The sequence below is a fragment of the Garra rufa genome, chromosome 5 (genome assembly GCF_049309525.1).
Source record: "Garra rufa chromosome 5, GarRuf1.0, whole genome shotgun sequence".
Classification (NCBI taxonomy): domain Eukaryota; kingdom Metazoa; phylum Chordata; class Actinopteri; order Cypriniformes; family Cyprinidae; genus Garra; species Garra rufa.
The window spans coordinates 33,742,272-33,762,903 of record NC_133365.1 but is presented as its reverse complement, the minus strand read 5'-3'; the positions used below and the strand labels follow the sequence as shown (position 1 = coordinate 33,762,903).

The 20,632-nt window shown below is 41.5% G+C and overlaps 1 protein-coding gene across 1 annotated transcript; it reads right to left on the bottom strand.

The window, feature by feature from the left end:
• Positions 1 to 930: 930 nt before the first annotated feature.
• spns3 (SPNS lysolipid transporter 3, sphingosine-1-phosphate (putative)) lies at positions 931 to 20,277 on the bottom strand. The gene is made up of 13 exons (XM_073839713.1): positions 20,101 to 20,277; positions 17,920 to 18,177; positions 17,762 to 17,827; positions 16,144 to 16,280; positions 15,854 to 16,005; positions 15,627 to 15,693; positions 15,021 to 15,163; positions 14,705 to 14,857; positions 11,872 to 12,061; positions 3,557 to 3,622; positions 3,192 to 3,290; positions 2,824 to 2,995; positions 931 to 1,658 (listed from the first exon to the last, which is right to left on the bottom strand). Exons 2-13 carry the CDS (start codon positions 18,125 to 18,127, stop codon positions 1,615 to 1,617), a joined length of 1,497 nt encoding a protein of 498 aa, XP_073695814.1. The 5' UTR covers positions 18,128 to 18,177; positions 20,101 to 20,277; the 3' UTR covers positions 931 to 1,614.
• Between the last annotated feature and the right edge of the window lie 355 nt (positions 20,278 to 20,632).

Genomic DNA, 20,632 nt, shown 5'->3' with positions numbered 1-20,632 from the left:
ATATATATACTTCTATTAATAAAAATTAATACTTTTATTTAAGGATGCTTTAAATTGACATTTAAAGTTATGATAAAGACATTTCTAATGTTACAAAACATTTCTATTTCAGATAAATGTTCTTCTGAACTTTCTATTCATCAAAGAAACCTGAAAAAATTCCACTCTGCTGTTTTCAACATAATGATAACAAATGTTTATGAACAAATCATCAAATCAGAATATTAGAATGATTTCTGAAGGATCGTGTGACTGAAGTAATGATGTAAAAATCACAGGAATAAATTACATTTTAAAATATATTCAAATACAAAACAGTTATTTTAGTAATTATTTAGTAATAGTAAAAATATTTCAACATTTTACTGTTTTTGTTGTACTTTGGATCAAATAAATTCAGGCTTAGTGAGCAGAAGAGACTTTTTTACTGGTGTAATTGTAGTAAGACCACATTTAATTACTAACTAAATATAATTACAAAAAAACAATAAGCTGTGTCCTTCACTTATGCAACCCTATTACTGTTACACCTAAGTAGTTATTATACTGTTGGCAACCCATTGTTTTTGTGTGAAAACTGCTATTTTAAATGCAAATTATTCATTTTGTATTTAGATTTGAACAAATTTTTCTAATTAAAAAGCAATAGAAAAGGAATAGAAAACTGCTCAAATAATTTTCTTGACCTATCCTGAGGTGCTTTATCCAACATTGAAAATAGAAATAACCATATGTAGAAATTCTAACTACCACATTTGACACTTACTCTTCTGTTATAGAAGATTGAGGATATGGCTCAGTAATACTCCATATGTTCGGGTCATGAAAGTTTTGCTTTGGTTTAAACATAAGTATATTCTGCCACCTACTGTTGCTTAAGAGTATGATATAATTTAACAGATAGCGTATATGCAAATTATATTGCAGACATGAAAATAAAAAGCATATACATTTATTTAAAAGCTTTTGTACATAAAATTAAAAAGATAAACAGTACAATACAATAAAACAGTGCAATAAAAAAAATTATGACATTTAAATAGCCTATTAATTTGCTACACATTTCCAGTCTCAGTTTGTACAGTGGAAGACTAATTTGGTACATACTAGTATTTCAAGCTTTCAGTTTTATTCCAAAAGGGGATGTTCTTTCCCTTGTTCCCCTGAGGCTCTCATTAGTAGCACACAGCTGCCGAGAGAAGAAAGCAGGACGAAAGCTCCTAATGACAAGTACATGGTATGCCGAGCTTTGTCAACTTTTTGTTGAACATAAATGGGTAAAAATGACAAAAATATATCTATAAAATCATAGCAGGCAGTTAATTTTCCCACAAGGAAAATCTGTAAGCAAGACAATAAGTCACTGTAAGGCATCACTATTCAAAAATGTTTAAAACACAAAAATGCAGCATAATGTGTTTTAGTGGGAATGCAGTCCAGTGCTTATGTGATGTAAACTTGTACATTTTACTCACATCCTGTTACAATGTTTCTAAAAAAAGATTCTAAAATCTGTTCATTACTCCACGTCTCATCTCATGCATTCACAGGCATTCACAAGTGTCTGCTTGATGCAGCAATGCTCATCCAAAGTGTTGGTTGGCGTTTAAAAGGTCACACTGACTCTGTAGTTGTCTCTTGTGGTTCAGGAGCTTGTCCTGAGTTGAAGACAGAAAGGAAGAAAAATATTCATATATATGTATTTATGTACCGCTATGGAGTAACACCCAAAACCAGCTCCAAGATTGCATTCTTGACAACCTTTCGGCCTTCAATAAACCTGAAAAATGTTGACACGTACAGAAAGAGCTGCAGTAAACAGTATCTTCTGTCCTGTCTAAACAAAAATAAGATATGGACATAGAGGAATCTTACTTATACTAGATTACAGCTAATCTTATTGCTTTTCCTCTCTTTATTGATATAAGTGAGGAAATCTTCACACTCTGGATTTATAAGCTTTAAAACATAGAAACATTATGCCGTAAAATGGAAAGGGAATAATTCAGATTTTACACACAAAGATCATCTGAAATCATGTTTGTGGTGGTGTCATTAGTACTGCCATTAATACTTTCAATAAGAAAGAAATTCTTAAAATTATGTATATTTTATTTTATTTTTTTCATACAAATTAATATTTTTTATATGCTGTACCCTGAAAGATTTTTAAAAGATGTCTCTTATGCTCACTAAGGCTGCATTTATTTGATTAAAAATACAGTAAAAACAGCAATATTGTGAATTATTATTACAATTTTAATTTATTACATATTGCCTGAAATACAAGTAATTTCTCAATTAATTTCTTTAAAAATATATATATTAATTTCTAGTTGAATTTTCTTAAGTTCAAAAATTATATTTTAGTATTATTTCATATGAACACATTTCTGTAATAATCATCATCTGTTCATTTTTTGCCCATTAGTGGAAAAGGTCCAGAAGGACAGGAGGCCTTTGTCCCAGACTCAACTTTGAGCTTTGTGTAAAAATCCCATCACATGTTGCGCCACAGATTTGGTCACAGTATAATCTTTTATAATTTGTCACTAGATAGCAAACAATATTATGAAAAAACAATTGCAAAGCTTACTTGCTAATTAAAAATTCACATTAAAATCATTACATCTTTTTACTGATTGATAATTTAATAGCTTGACATTCCAGCTTTTGTTGTTAACCATTAATCAGTAACAATGAAATGCCATGTTAAAGTACTAGATTTGTATTGTGCATTCATTAAATGCTTTAAATTCTTTCATAAATGTACATAAAATGTATTATAAGCCATTAAGCAGACAGTTAATAGTCTGTTATTACCTGAAGCGAGCAATTCTGCTGCTTTCCTGTCCTCTTTGATATACAGAGAGGTCATCAGGAAAAACAGGCCTCCCAGGACCCCAATGAAGGGGCACAGAAGAACGCTATATTCCAGTCTACGGAAATCCCAGCGGGGGGATTCTGGATTGTATTTAAGCAGAGAATCTGAGATCTGAACAAAATAAACAAAAAAGATAACAATCCTTTTGTCTTTTAAATTACACTGTGAAAGAACTGTAACTATGCTGTTTCACAAAGTGCAATTTTGTATCCAGTAATGTGATAAATTCCAAAGCAGCTCTGGGTAGTGACAGCATAGCCGTTGACCCCACTGCTATTTTATAGGAACTGGATTAAGATATGCTTACCGCACCAATAAGGTATGGACTTCCTGCATCTCCAAGGAGATGACAGACCATAATCTGTAAGGCCTCAGCTGTCGCTCTTCTAGTAGGCACAACAACATACTAAAAAATAAGAGTAAGATTGTCTTTTATAAACAACATTTTCCAACAGTTGTTATACAATAATCACACACTTGAAAACGAAGAACAGTGTTCTCAACATTTCTAAAGTTCTTAAGCATAATGGTATTACTTTTTAATTCTATACTATTCGCTTTATTGAATTACTCAGCAGGTCTTCACATGCTCCTAACCGTGTGATCATTTAAAAGAGAGTGTGTTTCATTTCAGCACTTTTTATGTTGTATTTAGAAGCATAAAGCTCTCACCAGAAGAATGTCCGCCAGAATAGCCCAGTTGAGGGATAGCAAAGTCTCTCCAATAGCAATGAATGTCTATTATGGCACAAAAATCAGAGACAAATATTTAGAGACCATATCGCACCCTGCTGGTCACATTGTGCTATGACAGCAAATAATCTGCCTTATACTGTAAATATTCAATCTATGTGCGTTAAATTTAAGTTTAGGTCAGTTGAAAAAGTATATTACTTTAAAAGAATAGTTTACCCACATAATAAATTACCAGTTAAAAGTTTTTGAACAGCAAGATTTTTCATGTTTTTTGAAAGAAATCTCTTCTGCTCACCAAGCCTGCATTTATTTGATTTAAAGTACAACATTTTTACTATTTAAAATAAAAGTTTTTTATTTGAATATATTTTAAAATGTAATGTATTTCTGTTATCAGAGCTACATTTACAACATCATTACTCCATCCTTCAGAAATCATTCTAATATGCTGTTCTCCTCTTCAGGAAACCTTTTGTTTTTTTTATCACATTTGAAACAGTTGAGTACATTTGGATGAATAGAAAGATCTAAAGATCAGAATTTATCTGAAATAAAAAGCTTTTTTTAACATTATGCAATACCATTCAAAGGCTTGGAGTCAGTATAATGTATAATGTTCCAAAAGATTTCTATTTTGGATAAATGCTGTTCTTCTGAACTTTCTATTAATCAAAGAAACATGAACAAATTCTCATGTAACTGGAGTAATGATGCTAAAAATTCAGCTTTAAAATCACAGGAATAAATTACATTTTAAAATATGTTTAATTAGAAAACAGTTATTTTAAATAGTAAAAATGTTTTAAATTGTACTGCTTTTGTGATATTTTGGATCAAATAAATGCAGGCTTGGTGAGCAGAGACTTTAAAAAAATACTTTGACTGGTAGTGTTGATTGTGTCTCCATTTAAACAACCTCATAATGTTCGAAACCTGTATGACTTTCTTCTTTGTGTGTGTGTGTGTGTGTGTGTGTGTGTGTGTGTGTACCTGATTCCCTTTCGGGAACTCTACACTGCGTCATCAAACGCTCTGGGGAATGCCATTGGCGAACCCGGCTCTGAATCAGTCTGCAACCAATAGGATGACGGGAGTGACGTCACCAACGTGATGACGTCATACGACCAGGAAGCATATAAGCATGTACGTTTCAAATCGGTTTCAGCTTTTGTCATTCAGCGAAGCGCTCTATGTTGGTCTGTTTGTCTGTACATTGCTGTTTTTCTGTGCCAGTTTGCACAACTTTTATTTGAGCAATGTCTAAGAGGGTTAGAAAGTTTGTGGCGGTGCAGCAGACACATAAACAGTGTGTTCCTCCCTGCCAGCGATTCATCGTTGGTGGGGATACACACAGTTTGTGTGTTCTCTGCTTGGGAGCGGAGCATGCTCAGTCAACCCTCGAGGGGGCTGGCTGTCCGCAGTGTGAGCGCCTTCCACTGCGGGTGCTTCGTTCCCGGAGGGCTCTCTTCGAGGAGGGAGCCTTCACCAGCGTGGGGTTCGCAGCTCGATCTGCTGGAGGGTATGGAGACAGGTGATCCCCTATCTCCTTCCTCACCCAGCAGGTCGCTTGATCTCCTCCTGGATGTGGACGCCCGCACTGCGGTTTCTTCCCCCCGGGAGGAGGTCTCAACACTTCTCTTGTCTTCCTCCGAGGAGGTTGACATAGAGAGTGTTGACACACCACAACCGCCTGTTAAAAGCCCGCAGTTTGAGGAGCTCTTGGAGGTGGTGACTAGTGCGGTAGCCAGACTCAACATCAGCTGGCCCGCCGAGCACACTCATGAGCCGCATGAAAGCAAGCTAGACGAGCGCTTTCTGCGGACACACAAGCCACCTCCAGGACGGAGCCTTCCGTTTTTCCCTGATCTCCACAGTGAGCTGTCGAGATCATGGGAAAAACCATTTTCAGCCCGTGTCTTCACCCCCTCCTCCGGTTACTACGGTAACGTAGGGGGGGTAGAGGAGCACGGCTATAAGATGATGCCCAGGGTTGAGCAGACGCTAGCAAGCTATCTGTCGCCTGCGGCGGCATCATCTTTGAAGGCTCCAACCTTGCCCACCAAGCCATTAAAATTAACATCCAGCTTGCTGGGCAAGGGGTACGCGGCTGCAGGTCAGGCTGGTTCTTGTCTGCACACAATGTCTGTGTTGCAGGCATACCAGGCTGACCTGCTCAAAGACTTAGATGAAGGCAGGGAGGTGAACATAACGGAGCTGAGGCGTAGAGCAGATCTGGCTCTCCGCGCCACTAAGGAGACCGCCCGCGCTGTTGGGCGGTCTATGGCAGCCCTTGTGGTCACGGAGAGACACTTATGGTTGTCCCTGTCCGACATGAAAGAGAAGGACAGGGCCTTTCTGCTGGACGCCCCGCTCAAGTCTCCTGGTCTGTTTGGCGATTCGGTCGAGGCCGTCGTCAGCAGATACCAGGAGGCCCGCAAACAATCTGCGGCGTTCCACCAATACCTCCCTCGCCGTGTCTATTCTGGGGCTGCCGGATGGGAGCAGCCCCAGCCGCGTACCAGCTCCTCTCACCGCCAGACCCAAAAAGCCAGCGTGGCCACTCGCGCCCCTCCTGAGAGAGCTAGGGGGCGAGGCAGGCAGCGCTCTAAGTCGGGGGCCTCTAAGGCCAGGCCGGACCTGAGGGTCGTCCTGCAGTCTAAGAGGTCCTCGGCTAAACGGCCCTGACTTTTGTGGCTCAGGGCCATTGAGGGCAGCCCCTCTCGGGGAAAGAGCGGGTTTTCCACCCTTTATGGTACCCACTCCTCCTCGGGGCCCTCAGGAGACCAATTAGCTAACCCTGCCAGTGTTTCAAGGCGCGGCAATCTCCCGCAAACCTCTGCTGGGGTTTCCGCCCGACTTCGTAGCGGACTCAATATGTTTGTCACCCCTACGGGGGTCCTCAGAGCAATTAGTTCAGGTGTCGCTTGCCAGTCAGCTGTTACAGGCCACCGAATTAGTTCCTCAAACTCTACCAGAGGCCAGTCTCGAGAGGCTGGTTCCCTTAGTACATTTTCTGGCAGCTTGGAAACTACTGCCAAATGTGTCTTCATGGGTTCTCCATTCGGTAGAAAAAGGCTATCAAATCCAGTTCGGCGCTCCTCCGCCTCAGTTCAGCAGAGTATTTCCTACTCTTGTAGGCCCAGAGCAGGTTCTGGTGATGGAACAAGAAGTAAATTCTCTTCTAAGGAAGGGAGCCATCGAGGTGGTCCCCCCTCAGCACAGAGAATCCGGGTTTTACAGCCGGTACTTCATCGTTCCCAAAAAGGATGGAGGGCTGAGGCCCATCTTAGATCTCAGGCTACTGAACCGCTCAATCATGAAACTGAAGTTCAGAATGCTAACTGTCAAGCAGGTCGTGTCTCAAATCAGGTCCGAGGACTGGTTTGTCACGATAGATCTCAAAGATGCATATTTTTATATCTCCATCCTTCCTCAGCACAGGAAGTTTCTCAGGTTCGCTTTCAGGGGCGAAGCTTACCAATATCGAGTTCTTCCTTTCGGCCTAGCACTCTCACCCCGCACATTCACGAAGTGTGTGGATGCTGCGCTGGCTCCTTTGCGACTCCAGGGCATCCGCATACTCAACTACATAGACGACTGGCTGATCCTAGCCAGCTCAGAACAGTTAGCGGCTCAGCATCGAGATGTTGTTCTCGCTCATATGAAAAATCTGGGGTTGAGGCTCAACGCCAAGAAAAGTGTGCTGTGTCTCCCTTACAGAGAACCACTTATCTAGGTGTGGCGTGGGATTCGACCACGATGCAGGCACAAATGTCTCCTGCTCGGATCGAGTCGATCCTTACTGCAGTCAATGCAGTCAAGCTAGGCCTGTCACTCACTGTCAAACAGTTTCAAGTACTGTTAGGTCTCATGGCAGCAGCAGCCAACGTAATACCTTTTGGCCTGCTGCATATGAGGCCACTACAGTGGTGGCTCAAGACCAAGGCTTTCTCTCCGAGGGGAAATCCGTTCCGCAGGATCAAGGTCACGCGGCGCTGCCTTCGTGCCTTAGACATGTGGAAGAAACCTTGGTTCCTATCTCAGGGCCCGGTCTTGGGAGCTCCATGTCGCCGCGTCACGCTAGAGACGGATGCATCCCTCACCGGGTGGGGAGCGGTCACGAGTGGCCGCTCGGCCTCCGGCCTATGGACCGGTCGCCATCTCTCGTGGCACATCAATTGCCTAGAGATGTTAGCAGTGTTCAAGGCCTTGAGGCATTTCCTCCCAGACCTGAGAAACCGTCATGTGTTAGTTCGCACCGACAACACGGCGGTAGTATATTACATCAACCACCAGGGAGGTGTGCGTTCACGCCCCTTATTCAAGCTGGCGTACCATATCCTCCTGTGGTCCCAAGGGAAACTCCTCTCACTGAGTGCAGTTCATATCCCTGGGCATCTGAACATAGGGGCAGACATCCTGTCGAGGCAGGGGCCGAGGCCCGGGGAGTGGAAACTTCACCCCGAGGTGGTGAAGCAGATATGGAGAGTGTTTGGCCAAGCTCAAGTGGACCTCTTTGCGACTCAGGAGACATCGCAATGTCCCCTCTGGTACTCTCTAGCGCCTCCAGCTCCGCTGGGGCTGGACGCCATGGTACAGACGTGGCCGAGGCTTCGTCTGTACGCTTTCCCCCCGATCGCTCTGCTCCCAGGAGTTCTAGAAAGAGTACGCCGGTACGGAGTCAGTCTACTACTAGTAGCCCCGTACTGGCCGGCCCGAGTATGGTTCTCGGACATCATTTCCCTCCTCGACGTGGGAGATTCCGGTCAGGAAGGACCTTCTTTCTCAGGCTGGAGGCGCAATTTTCCACCCCCACCCAGAGAATTGGAAACTATGGGTGTGGCCTCTGAGGGGGCACACCTCATAGACAGTGGTCTCTCAGCCGAGGTTGAGACCATCCTTCACTCTAGAGCTCCCTCTACAAGGAAACTTTATGGCCTTAAGTGGAAGGTTTTCACTTCATGGTGTGAAGAGCGACACGCTGACCCAGTTCACTGCCCGATTGGTACAGTGCTGGAGTTTTTGCAGTCTCACCTCTCCACAGGGCTAGCCCACTCCACCCTGAAGGTTTATGTGGCGGCATTATCGGCCTTCCACACCCCTCTTGGTGGCGCGTCAGTGGGTAAGAACCCTCTGGTCACACGTTTCCTTCGTGGTGCACTCAGGATAAGGCCACGGGTGACACCCAGAACCCCATCATGGGATCTCGCTGTGGTCCTTGAAGCCCTCTCTCGGCCTACATTTGAGCCCATTGAGGAGATTTCAGATCGCTTCCTTACAATTAAGACGGCGCTGCTGTTGGCTCTTACTTCTCTGAGGAGAGTAGGAGACCTTCAGGCCCTCTCAGTGGCCCCTTCATTTGCCCGGTTTGGCCAAAGCGTTTCTCTACCCTAGACCAGGGTACGTACCGAAGGTCCCAACAGTAGTACCACAGCCAGTCACCCTACAGGCCTTTTATCCTCCTCCATTCGTGGAGAACGACCATCGGAAGTATAACTGCATGTGTCCAGTGCGAGCACTGGACACATATGTCCACAGAGCTGCCCTGTGGCAAAAGTCAGAGCAACTGCTACTTTGTTACGGTCCCCCTAAGAGGGGGCTCCCGGCAACTAAGCATACTATCAGTAGATGGATTGTGGATGCCATAACTACTGCCTATGAGTCCTCTGGCCTCCCATCACCGATGGGCATCAAGGCTCACTCAACTCGAGGCATGGCAGCCTCGAAAGCTCTGCTAACAGGTGTCCCCATTCAGGACATCTGTAGTGCGGCGGGTTGGTCCTCACCCTTGACCTTTGTTAAGTTCTATGAACTAGACCTAAGAGCTATGAGCTCATCTGTCCTAATCTGACAGTGAAGGCGTCATCCCTCGTGAGCCCGAGGGCCAAGGTAGATGTTCCCTCTTGCGCTGGGTGCTACCCAGGCAGAGATGTAATTCCACGCGCGTCCTGGCAGTTTTTCCAGGCGGAGTTATTTTAGTGTGCTGGCCAGAGTTTCCAGACACTACTCGGGTCCCTGTTGTCCGGGTGCGCCCCGACAAGGGATTACCCTTCCTCGTGTGCCTGAGGGCCGAGGATGCTTCTTAGTCTGGCTGGTCACCAGGCGGAGGCCTATCACCTCGGGGCCCGAGGGCCGAGGTGCATAATTCTCCCTCTTCGCTGGGCGCTCCCCAGGCAGAGATGTTATTCCGCTTGCGTCCTGGCATTTTTTCCCAGGCGAAGCAACCTAGCGTTCTGGCATACTCCCCAGACGCTACCTGTCCCTCTACGTCTGGCTGGTCCCCAGACTGAGGTAGACACTCTCCTCGTGAGCCCGAGGGCCGAGGCAGATCATATCCCTCTTCGCTGGGTACTCCCAGGCAGAGATGTAACTCCGCTCGCGTCCTGGCAGTTTTCCAGGCGGAGCTAATTCAGTCCCTCTCGTGCTGGCTGTTCCCCAGACAGAGTTTGGACTACTCTCCTCGAGCGCCTGAGGGCCGAGGTTCCTACTATGATTCCTCTTGCGCTGGGCACTCCCCAGGCAGAGACGTAATTCCACTCGCGTCCTGGCTGTTTCCAGGCGGAGCCATTTCCCGTGCTCTGGCCAGAGTTTCCAGGCACTAATTGTGTCTCTCTTGATCCGGGTGCGCCCCGACAAAGGATTGCCCTCTCCTTGTGTGCTCGAGAGCCAAGGAGGACCCCTCTCTGGCTGGTGACGAGACTAGGGTGTATGACCTTAACCTCGTGGGCTCAAGAGCCGAGGTTTATACAATCCCTCTTCGCTGGGCACGTCCCAGGCAGAGATGTAATCCCGCTTGCGTCCTGGCACTCTTCCCAGGCGAAGCAACCTAGCGTCCTGGCATACTCCCCAGACACTACCTGTCCCTCTACGTCTGGCTGGTCCCCAGACTGAGGTAGACACTCTCCTCGTGAGCCCGAGGGCCGAGGCGGATCATATCCCTCTTCGCTGGGTACTCCCAGGCAGAGATGTAATCCCGCTCGCGACCTGGCAGTTTTCCAGGTGGAGCTAATTCAGTCCCTCTCGTGCTGGCTGTTCCCCAGACAGAGTTGGACTACTCTCCTCGAGCGCCTGAGGGCCGAGGTATTTGTTATGTTCCCTCTCGCACTGGGTGCTCCCCAGGCAAAGATGTCATCCCACTCACGTCCTGGCAGTTTTCCAGGCAGAGTCCTTCTAGTCCCTCTTTTGCTGGTGTCCCCAGAAAGAGCGGACCACTCCCCTCTTGAGCCCGAGGGCCGAGGTATATGCCACCTCCCTCTTGTTCCGGCAGATTTCTGGACAGAGGAGTAATTTTTCTCTTGCTCCTGGCAGTTTCCCAGGCAGAGAACCTCAGTGCCTCAGCAGGTAAGTATCATCGGGCACTGCCCTCTCGTTCTGGGCTGGTCCCCCAGACAGAGGTGTACTGTCTCTCTCGTCCTGGTCCCCCAGGCAGAGAGCTTTTCCTGGCTTGATCCACCAGAAGCAGCGCTTCCTTTCTTCCCCAGACAAACACCACTGGGCAGGAATTTGGAATTCTGGAGGCGGTGTAGAGTTCCCGAAAGGGAACGTCTCAGGTTACGTATGTAACCCTGGTTCCCTGAGGGAACGAGACACTGCGTCATGGGCCATAATTCCCGCATTCCTGCCGCGCATCGCTTCATTCCTGGAAGCTGAAGCCGGTTTGAAACGCACATGCTTATATACTTCCTGGTCGTATGACGTCATCACGTTGGTGACGTCACTCCCGTCATCCTATTGGTTGCAGACTGATTCAGAGCCGGGTTCGCCAATGGCATTCCCCAGAGCGTTTGATGACGCAGTGTCTCGTTCCCTCAGGGAACCAGGGTTACATACGTAACCTGAGACGTTTTCTATCTTAGTAGGGACTTAAACCTGAAAACACACCAACTCATGTGTACTCATGTCATAAATCATACAGAATGAGTTTTTTTGAGAATGTAAAAATGTATCAAGTTTTGTGTGAGGGGTAGGTTTAGATTTAGGGTTGGTGTAGGGCGCTAGAATATACTGTTTGTACTGTATAAAAACCATTACGCCTATAGAGAGTCCCCCCAAGGATAGTAAACCAGACATGTGTGTGCATACAATTTAAGTCAGTAGGGTGCAGTGTTGTTTTAAACCCCACTGACTTGCATTGTATGGACAAAAAAAGTTGAACCATTCAAATGAACATGCTTCTTCTTTCCACAGACAAAAGTAAGTCATACAGGTTTGAAATTGTTCTTTAATATTAATGCAAATACTGAATGTCACAAAGTAATCCAACTGCAGAAATGTAGCTGATCATTTCTTACGTATGTGGCAGGGATGCTGGTGGCCGCCAGGATGATGGCAATGAAAAGGCAGGGAGAGGAACTGAGCATGCCTACAGCACATATGAGGGGGTCTGCGTTGGGCACTCTGTCTCTCAGCTGCTTTGATATGAAGGTGCCTGTAAACACTCCAACAATCCCTGTCACTACTGTGATCGCTCCAAAGATGTAACTTTCACAAGAGAAAGAGGAAACAGTGTTATGATATTCTATTTCAGTCTCAGATTCTTTGTTTTATTCCTCACAGGACCTACCAGACCAGTCTGACTAGTCAAGCTCATAAAAATCCTCTATATGTAGAGCAACTCAGTTTAAAGCAGGGGTGTGTTCTCTGAGGGGGCATGGGAAGCAGTGCTCAAAATATTGGATGAGAAAAAAATGTTGTACAAAAATAAAACAACAAATATATAATTAAAAAGTGTATAAATCACTAGTTTTTTCTAAAGTAAAACTGTACAACAGCGACACCAGCAGGTAAAGTTACAGCGGGAGTCAGCGTCTGTCTACTTACCCTTAAAGGAACACTCCACTATTTTTGGAAGTAGGCTCATTCTCCAACTCCCCCCGAGTTAATGTTGAATATTACCGTTTTGAAATCCATTCAGCCGTTCTCCTGTTCTGGCGATATCACTTTTAGCATAGCATAGCACAGATCAGTGGTTCTCAATCCTGGTCCTGGGGGACCCCTGCTCTGCACATTTTGCATGTTTCCCTTATTTAACACCTGATTGAGATCATCAGCTCATGAGGAGAGAGATCCATGAACTGAACTAATCAACTAATGATCTCAGTCAGGTGTGTTAAATAAGGGAGACATTCAAAATGTGCAGAGCAGGGGTCCCCCAGGACCAGGATTGAGAACTACTGGCATAGATCATTGAATCCTATTAGACCAATATAGCATCGTGTTCAAAAATGACCAACGAGTTTCGGTATTTGTCCTATTTAAAACTTGACTCTTCTGTAGTTATATCATGTACTAATACCGGCGGAAGATGTAAAGATGTGATTTTCTAGGCCGATAAGATTACACTTCCATTCTGGCGTAATAGTCAAGGAAGTTTGCTGCCGTAACATGGCCAAAGCAGGCACAGTAATATCACGCAGCACATCGCAGCACAACGTGATCAACTGCATGCACAGGGAGCGTTCCTCATTGTAAGTTACCTAGCTGGGAACTCATTTCAGGTGCTGCATGCTATTACTCTGCCTGCTTTGGCCATATTACGGCAGCAAACTTCCTTGATTATTACACCGGAATGGAAGTGTAGTTCCTAATTTTATCGGCCTAGAAAATCACAGCTTTACATTTTCCGCTGGTCTTAGTACACAATATAACTGCAGAAGAGTCAAGTTTTAAATATGACAAATACCGTGTTACATGTATTCTTGTCTTTGCACTGTTTCTGATTTGGTTTCTCCCATTGTCTCCCCCTGTCATTCTGTTATCTTTGGTTTCTTCCTCATTATTGTGTACACCTGTCCTTGCCATCAGTCACTCTTTATAAGTCGTTTGTGCCTCAGTTTCTTTGAGTCGTCTTAATGTTATTTTGGTTGTGAAGTTCCTGGTGGTTTTTAAAGTTAATAAATACGTTGTTTGATTTATCCCTGGATTCTTCAGTTTATCTCTCTGGCTCCTCATCTACCAGCACTACTCATAACATACCGAAACTCATTGTTTTTTTGTTTTGTTTTTTTAATGCGATGCTATTGGTCTAATAGGATTCAATTATCTATGCTAAGCTATGCTAAAAGTTATATCGCCAGAACTTATTAACTCGTGGGGAATTGGAAAATGAGCATATTTCCAAAAAAAGTGGAGTGTTCTTTTAAGCGCATTGAGTTTTACCAGACTTCCTAAAGTGGCGCGGTGGGTTTAATGGATGGTAATTGAAAATGAATGGGGGAAATTCACGTGAGAGGAGACAATTCATTGCGATATGATTGGATATGGCTGGTTATGTTCAGCTGTGACTGTTTTATGCGATAAATTCCGCCTTTTCTGTTTGTACGCGTTCTGCAAAATCACTCTGAATAAACAATATAATGCCGTTAATGGGAAGCATAATTTAAAAAAAGGAAGTAAATAACTCACACACTTAGACATAACCACTTTGTTACGCCAAATTAAGACTTAAAATGGCATGAAAACATGATCTGTGGGAGTTTTTAGTGAGTAATCAGTTCTGTCAAATTGAAATCTCCATGTCTGTGACCAATATTTACTGAGATTTGATGACTGATGATCCAAAAAATACAAAAATAGTTAGAAGTTAACTAATCAAAAGAACAGCTAAACATACATTGTTTAAATTGTTACTGCCTTGAGTTATTATTTTAGAAAATAAATGTAAAATGCTTAAAAACAATAACTTAATGAGATTCAACTTGTCTTTAATAGAATACTGATTACATTGTTTATGTAAAATATAACATAGATTTTCTCTTTTTCTAACGTAAGTAATATTTATTTAACTAAGAAAATGTGACATGAATTTTCATTTGATTAAAAAAACAACTGAGGACTTTCCATCCTCATTTCAGAACACCACACACCACTTTATTGAAGGCAGAAATAGCAGAGAAACATCATATATATATATATATATATATATATATATATATATATAGACAGGATTGCAAGAGCAAAAACAGCCACAGAAAACACAACGTGTGAGTATCTAACCATGAAACAACCTGATATAAACACTATCACAATGGCTAATCTCACATATACTAGTCTACTGCTAACCTCACTGCTTTCTTCCGTGATCTTTTCAATGATTAAAGGCAGAAGGCAAGAGACTTGTGGTACCTGTCTAAAGGGTTACATGGCTCTTCTTTGCAAGGTTGTCTGAGACCCTGTGTAACCTGTGCACGAGACAAGAAGGTGGGGGTCCAGAAGGCCAGAGCCCCTGTGACAAAAGCCATAGCAGTCACACCAAGAGAAGACCAGACAAAACTCCGACTGGAAAAGAGGTAGATCCAAAACACAATAAATAGTCATATTTGTTTAGGAACTACCTGTACTATGTGAAAATCCAAAGATTTCTTTTTACGATCATGACAAAAGTGTTCCAGATTGAATGACATGTACAGTTTATGTAACTTGAAACTTTACAATGACTTACTTCTTCAGGAGGTATTTGATGTCCTCAATATAAGAGGTGCTTTCCATGGTTGCTCCTCCTTGGGTGTCGGAGGCTCCACGAGGAGGATTAGGAATCAGAAACACCAGTAGCAGCAGACCCAGGGCTCCTAGAGCTGGACTAAACTACATCGGATTTAAACAACCAGCTTAATTTATTTATTTTTTTTTATTTTTTTTTTTTTGTAAAAGTGGAAGGTAATTTTCTTGATTATGTTAAATCAAGATATGCTTTCATTGCAAAGAATCTTGCAAATGGCATTTTAATTTTACTTAAAGTTTATTTTAAGTCATCTATTTTGTTTAATACATTTCATTTTTTGATGTTTGAGATCAAATAATAGAAACTGCTTCAACACTGATTCACTTTAAAGTTTTTGTTGTTGTTGTTTGGAGTACAGTTATGCAATGGGAGACCTAGAAAATCCAATTGGACCTAAAATAAAATCCAGAGCTTTTTTAAAGCAGCTACATTTAAGTTTATATTAAATTAAGTTTAATATTAAATCTAACACAGTAAATCTGTAACCATGCTTCTCTGAAATGTTGTCACTCTCAATATGTATTTATAAAATATACATTCTCTTACCCTTAAGGCCCAGCGCCAGTCCCCTGTTGCATTAGCTATAGTTGCCCCCATAATATATCCAAGACCACTGAATGAAGATTTAAAGAAACACAGTCAGAAAAGAGTAAAACAAAATGTATACACTACCACACAAACAAAAGCTGTGATTGTGATTTATATAACAGTCAAGTAAGCTACACTGAAAAGTCTGTATAAGTCTGTATGTATTTTTGCAGCAAGGCCTTCACCTTCCAACCGGTATGAAGATGTAGAAGAAGGAGATCATGAGGGTTCTCTGAGTACCAGTAAACAAGTCTCCAATGATCGTAGGTGCTATGGTGGAGTAACTGGCCTCTCCTGTCCCAACCAAGGCCCTTGTCAGGACCAGAATCCAAAAGTGCTGTGGTAAGAGTAAAGACAAAAACAAAAAACAAATTAAATTCTGCTCTTAGAACTTTAACACCTATTAAATTAAAAATCTCGGTAAAAATAGGTACAAAACAAAAGATTAACATTTTATAAAGGCTTTATACTATACCGATTTTTTGACGAACGAGCTGCCTAGTGTTGTGACGATCCACACAATCAGTCCAGCGATCATGATAAGCTTCCTGTCATAGCGATCTCCAAGGTAACCAAAAACTGGCGCCAAGAACATAAAGCTACAGATAAAAACTGTAAATATGTTAAAACAGGGTTGATGGGAAAGATACACTATATTCAAAGGTTTGATGCTGTAACATTTTTTAAAAGTGCTTTTGAAAAACATCTTGTATGCTCAAAGATCATCAGTAATATTTTGAAATATTATTACATTTGAAAATAACTTCTTTGTATTTGAATATATTTTACATGTAATTTATTCATGTGATGGCAAAGCTGAATATACTGATTTGGTGCTCAAGAAACATTTTTATTATTATCAGTGTTGAAAACAGTTGTGCTGCTTATTTATTTCTTTATTTCTTTATTTTTTACCAGGATACTTTACCAGGAAAAAAGCATTTCTTTACTGTCACTTTTGTGATTACAGTTGAGGTTGAAAGACGTTTACATATAGTCCACAAGAAAAAAATAAAATAAAATAATTTACAATTAATGAGTCCCTTGTTTGTCCTGAACAGTTAAACTAATAAAACTTCAGGTCCCACATTTTTTTTGTTCATTTAGTACTACCCTTCAGAAGCTACAGAAGATACTTATATGTTTCCCAGAAGACAAAATAAGTAAAATTAAATTTAAATTTACGCTGATCTTCAAATGTAAAAAGTTTTCACCCCTGGCTTTTAATGCATCGTGTTTCCTTCTGAAGCATCAGTGCGCATTTAAACCTTCTGTTATAGTTGCATGAGTCCCTCAGTTCTCTTCAGGATCTAAAAATCATACAGTCATTGTTGGAAAGGGTTCAAATACACAAAAATGCTGAAAAACAATTTTTCTGAAAAAAGATTTTTCTGAAGAACAGCAGGCAGTTTTACTGTTCAGGACAAACAAGGGACTCAAGAGTAACTACCACAAAAAAAAAACAGCTGTGGATCATTCAGGTAACAACACAGTATTAAGAATCAAGTGTATGTAAACTTCTGAATGGGGTCATTTTTATAAATTCAGCTATTATTTTCTCTTGTGGGCTATATGTAAATGCCTTTTATGTGAAATATCTTGTTCAGGTCAGTACTAAATAAAAAAAAAAGCAAGCATTTTGTATGATCTCTCTTATTTTGCTAAAATAATTATCATTTTGCAGATTCTGCAAGGTGTATGTATGTAAACATTTGATTTTAACTGTACATACAGTACATTTATGAATTATGCAAATCGGTGTAACAAACTCTGTATTATTATTTTACTGTCAGTAAGCAAAACAGTCAACCAACTAGCAGTTTAGAGATTAGAGCATGAAACTGCAAATGTGAAACTGCAAAACAGATTATTGTTAGATTAGATGATTTAGTTCTTTCGATTAACACATGCTCCAAGAGCAATTGCATCATTTACACATGCAAATCTACTGTGTTTTGCGTAACGCTGACTTTGTTACAAAAAAGACCTATTAGTTCATCTCCACCAAGGAAGTACTCTTGCAAAATCCAGTTCTGCAGTGTTCTCTTTTTACTGTACTGTCAGTGCAATGTACTACAAACTCAGACTGATACCTGTCTGTAGGAGGCCAGATGTGCTGTCGGAGATATCAAAGTAATTCTGAATGCTAAGCAGCACACCTGGAATAGAACGAGAACAACGTCTGTAATTTTTTATAGTTACTTTCTGTGGACCATCCCACTTGATATGACTTTGATGACAGTGAACTCACCTGCTATAGTGTAACGGTCCATATAGTTGAGGAGATTGATATAGCAGAGCACTGCCACTGCGACATAGGCACGTTTCTTAGAGATGGAGGTTGTTTGCATGGAGGATGCATCGCTGTCTGGTTGCTCAGAGCTCATGGAGCCATAACGTATAGTTGTGTTTGAGCGTAGGCTCAGTCGGTTTCTTGGTCTGTGTTGGTTGGAAGCCATGATGCCCACTGTCTCAATAACTGCTGAATGACTTTTCTGCCTCTGTAAAACTGCACAGAAGGTAAAGTGCCAAAACATTGAGATTTCCAAGCCCTATTGGACCAATGAATGCTTTATGAACTGTGACATAAACCTCGTGGCTTTCATGTGATTCCAGGACACTGGACAATGTTTAAGTAATCACAGCAACAAGGAAAAGCACAGGAGTGTAGTCACAATCACTGAACACAGCTAGCGACAAATACCTTATATGGAGATAAACAGTCAATAGTATGTTATCAGATCATTTGTTTTGCAGGACTGGGGAAAAAGTATTTTTTGCAAATAATGTAGAACCAACTGTCTGATGTTGACATCTAGAAGATGTTTGGACTTACCCAGTGATGCTAAACTATTAGCTTGCTACCTTTTCAAGTCTTGTTTAAAGTGATGCCATTGTGCTTGTTTGTCATTACCAAGTTTTGGTTTGACTAAATTGAACGGGTGTATAGGCCTTTTTGTGCAGTTATGTGCAATGTAAAACTGTGGGTAGACTTCCTGAATAAATAGGCCAGGAAACCAAGCCCCTGATGAAAAATGTGATTGTAAAAAGAAGCTTTACAGTGGGGAAAACAGATGGAATGTATCATAATTCAATCTATAATGAATTCTTAATCTGTTTCTACAGCTTTTTATAATGTATTCCCCTTACGAAAATTAACCATGGTTTGTCACAGTAAAAGTGTAGTAACCATGTTTGTTGGTGCATTGATTACCATTTGTATAACCACAGTTTCACAACAGATGGTTAAACTAGTGCATAAATACCATGGTTAATTTGTGGTTACCATGGTTTAACTATAGTAACCATGGTTTTTTGGTTTTATTTGTAGTAAAAGGGTCCTCACACTGTGAAAATACCATAAAAAGCATCAGTGTTAATATAGCAGCCACAATGTTTTTTGTGGATATGGTATTAGCTACTGGTCACGAGCAAATTTGCATTTCTTTAGTAGCTCACAAACAATTTAAGGCCTTTTAATTCTAATTCTTAAGTGCATTTGACAAAAACGTTTTTCTGTATTACAGAAGAGGGGAGCATTTTGTGAGAATGGAAGGTAGATTTTGATCTCAAAGTTGGTTGTGATCTTACTAGCTGCACACAGCAATCTGTCGTGTTTCCTTCTTTCTTTATAAATAGGAACTTGCGTGCGTCCTATTTATGACATCACTTTTACCACAGAAAGATCATCTTGTATCTCATATATTTTTATAGACAGGCAACATCTTAACCTAATATAATTAATACGTTTTATTGTGTTATATTGAGACGATATAATGTGCACTCTTAAAAACAAAGGTTCTTTATTGGCATTGATGGAACCTTGAACATCTATGGAACCTTTCAAATGCAGAAAAGGTTCTTTAGATTTCTAAAATGTAAAAGGATTCTTTTAAAAAAATGTTCGCTGAAAGGTTCTTCGGAAAACCAAAAAATGGTTCTTCTATGGCATCACTGCAAAAACACCCTTTTGAAACCTTATTTTGAAGAGTGTGTATGAAGAAAGATTTAACAGATTAAGCTTCCTTTTTAGCTATAGTCCGAAGAGACCATACTTCCTAATGGGTATCATTAGATAAGTTCAGGTTTAGGATTGAGTTCTTCAGGGGACTGCCAACAATGCCACTTTTGTGGTGATTAGCTGCATGACCACAGCAGGACAATGCCATATGATTGTTCAACGTTGAATCTAGAATGCAACCAGTCTTTTAGACATTGAGGTTATGTTATATTTCAGTTTTCAAGTTAGCTTTTTTTTAATTAAACATTTATTTTAGTGTTTAGCTTTTAGATTTTAAGACAACAATAACAAAGAAAAGATAATTACATTAATAAAGTATAAATTAAAATGTCAAGTTAGCATTTTTGTACAAGAGATCATTAGATTATGTTACCTTGAAAGTTTCTTTAAGTAAAGCATAAAGTTACTTACACTTTAGTTGATGTGCCCCACTACCCCGTGCCAGTTTAATCCATGTTTTCTTCTTTTTTTCGTCCTTTCTCTTTCTCTTTTGCTGAGTTTGTTGATATGTCACTTGTAGAAACAGACATGCATTCCTTTGTGAATACAGCACACTGCAGGGTTATCAAGTTAGAATCAAGCCCTGCCCCCTTTTCTCTGGTCACACGTAGCAGAACAGTTCCTCTTGTGTTGCATTATAGACCGCAAACCGAAGACACTCATCTCCATGTTCACTTATGCTTTCTGCTTCGCACAGATCTGTCACCCAGATCTGCCAGGGCTTTTGGCATTATGTTTCACAGTAAAGTTCTGAACACCAGGACAAAGGTCTGACAAACAAAGCTGCCAGAAAATAAACACCATGCTGTGAGGGAATTCTTCAAATGTAACCTAATCTTGTATTGGGTGTTTAACTGTTTATGACCTTTGTTTTTATAAAGTAAAGACTTCATGCTCTTGCACGGATAGATGAATCTAGATAAGCCATAATCATGTTTACTGG

Coding starts and splice junctions, on each gene's coding strand:
- spns3 (XM_073839713.1), bottom strand. CDS start 18,127: ATGGCTTCCAACCAACACAGACCAAGAAACCGACTGAGCCTACGCTCA. Junction 17,828..17,919: donor GGACCGTTACACTATAGCAG/GTGAGTTCACTG, acceptor GTTCTATTCCAG/GTGTGCTGCTTAGCATTCAG. Junction 16,281..17,761: donor ATCTGGCCTCCTACAGACAG/GTATCAGTCTGA, acceptor ACATATTTACAG/TTTTTATCTGTAGCTTTATG.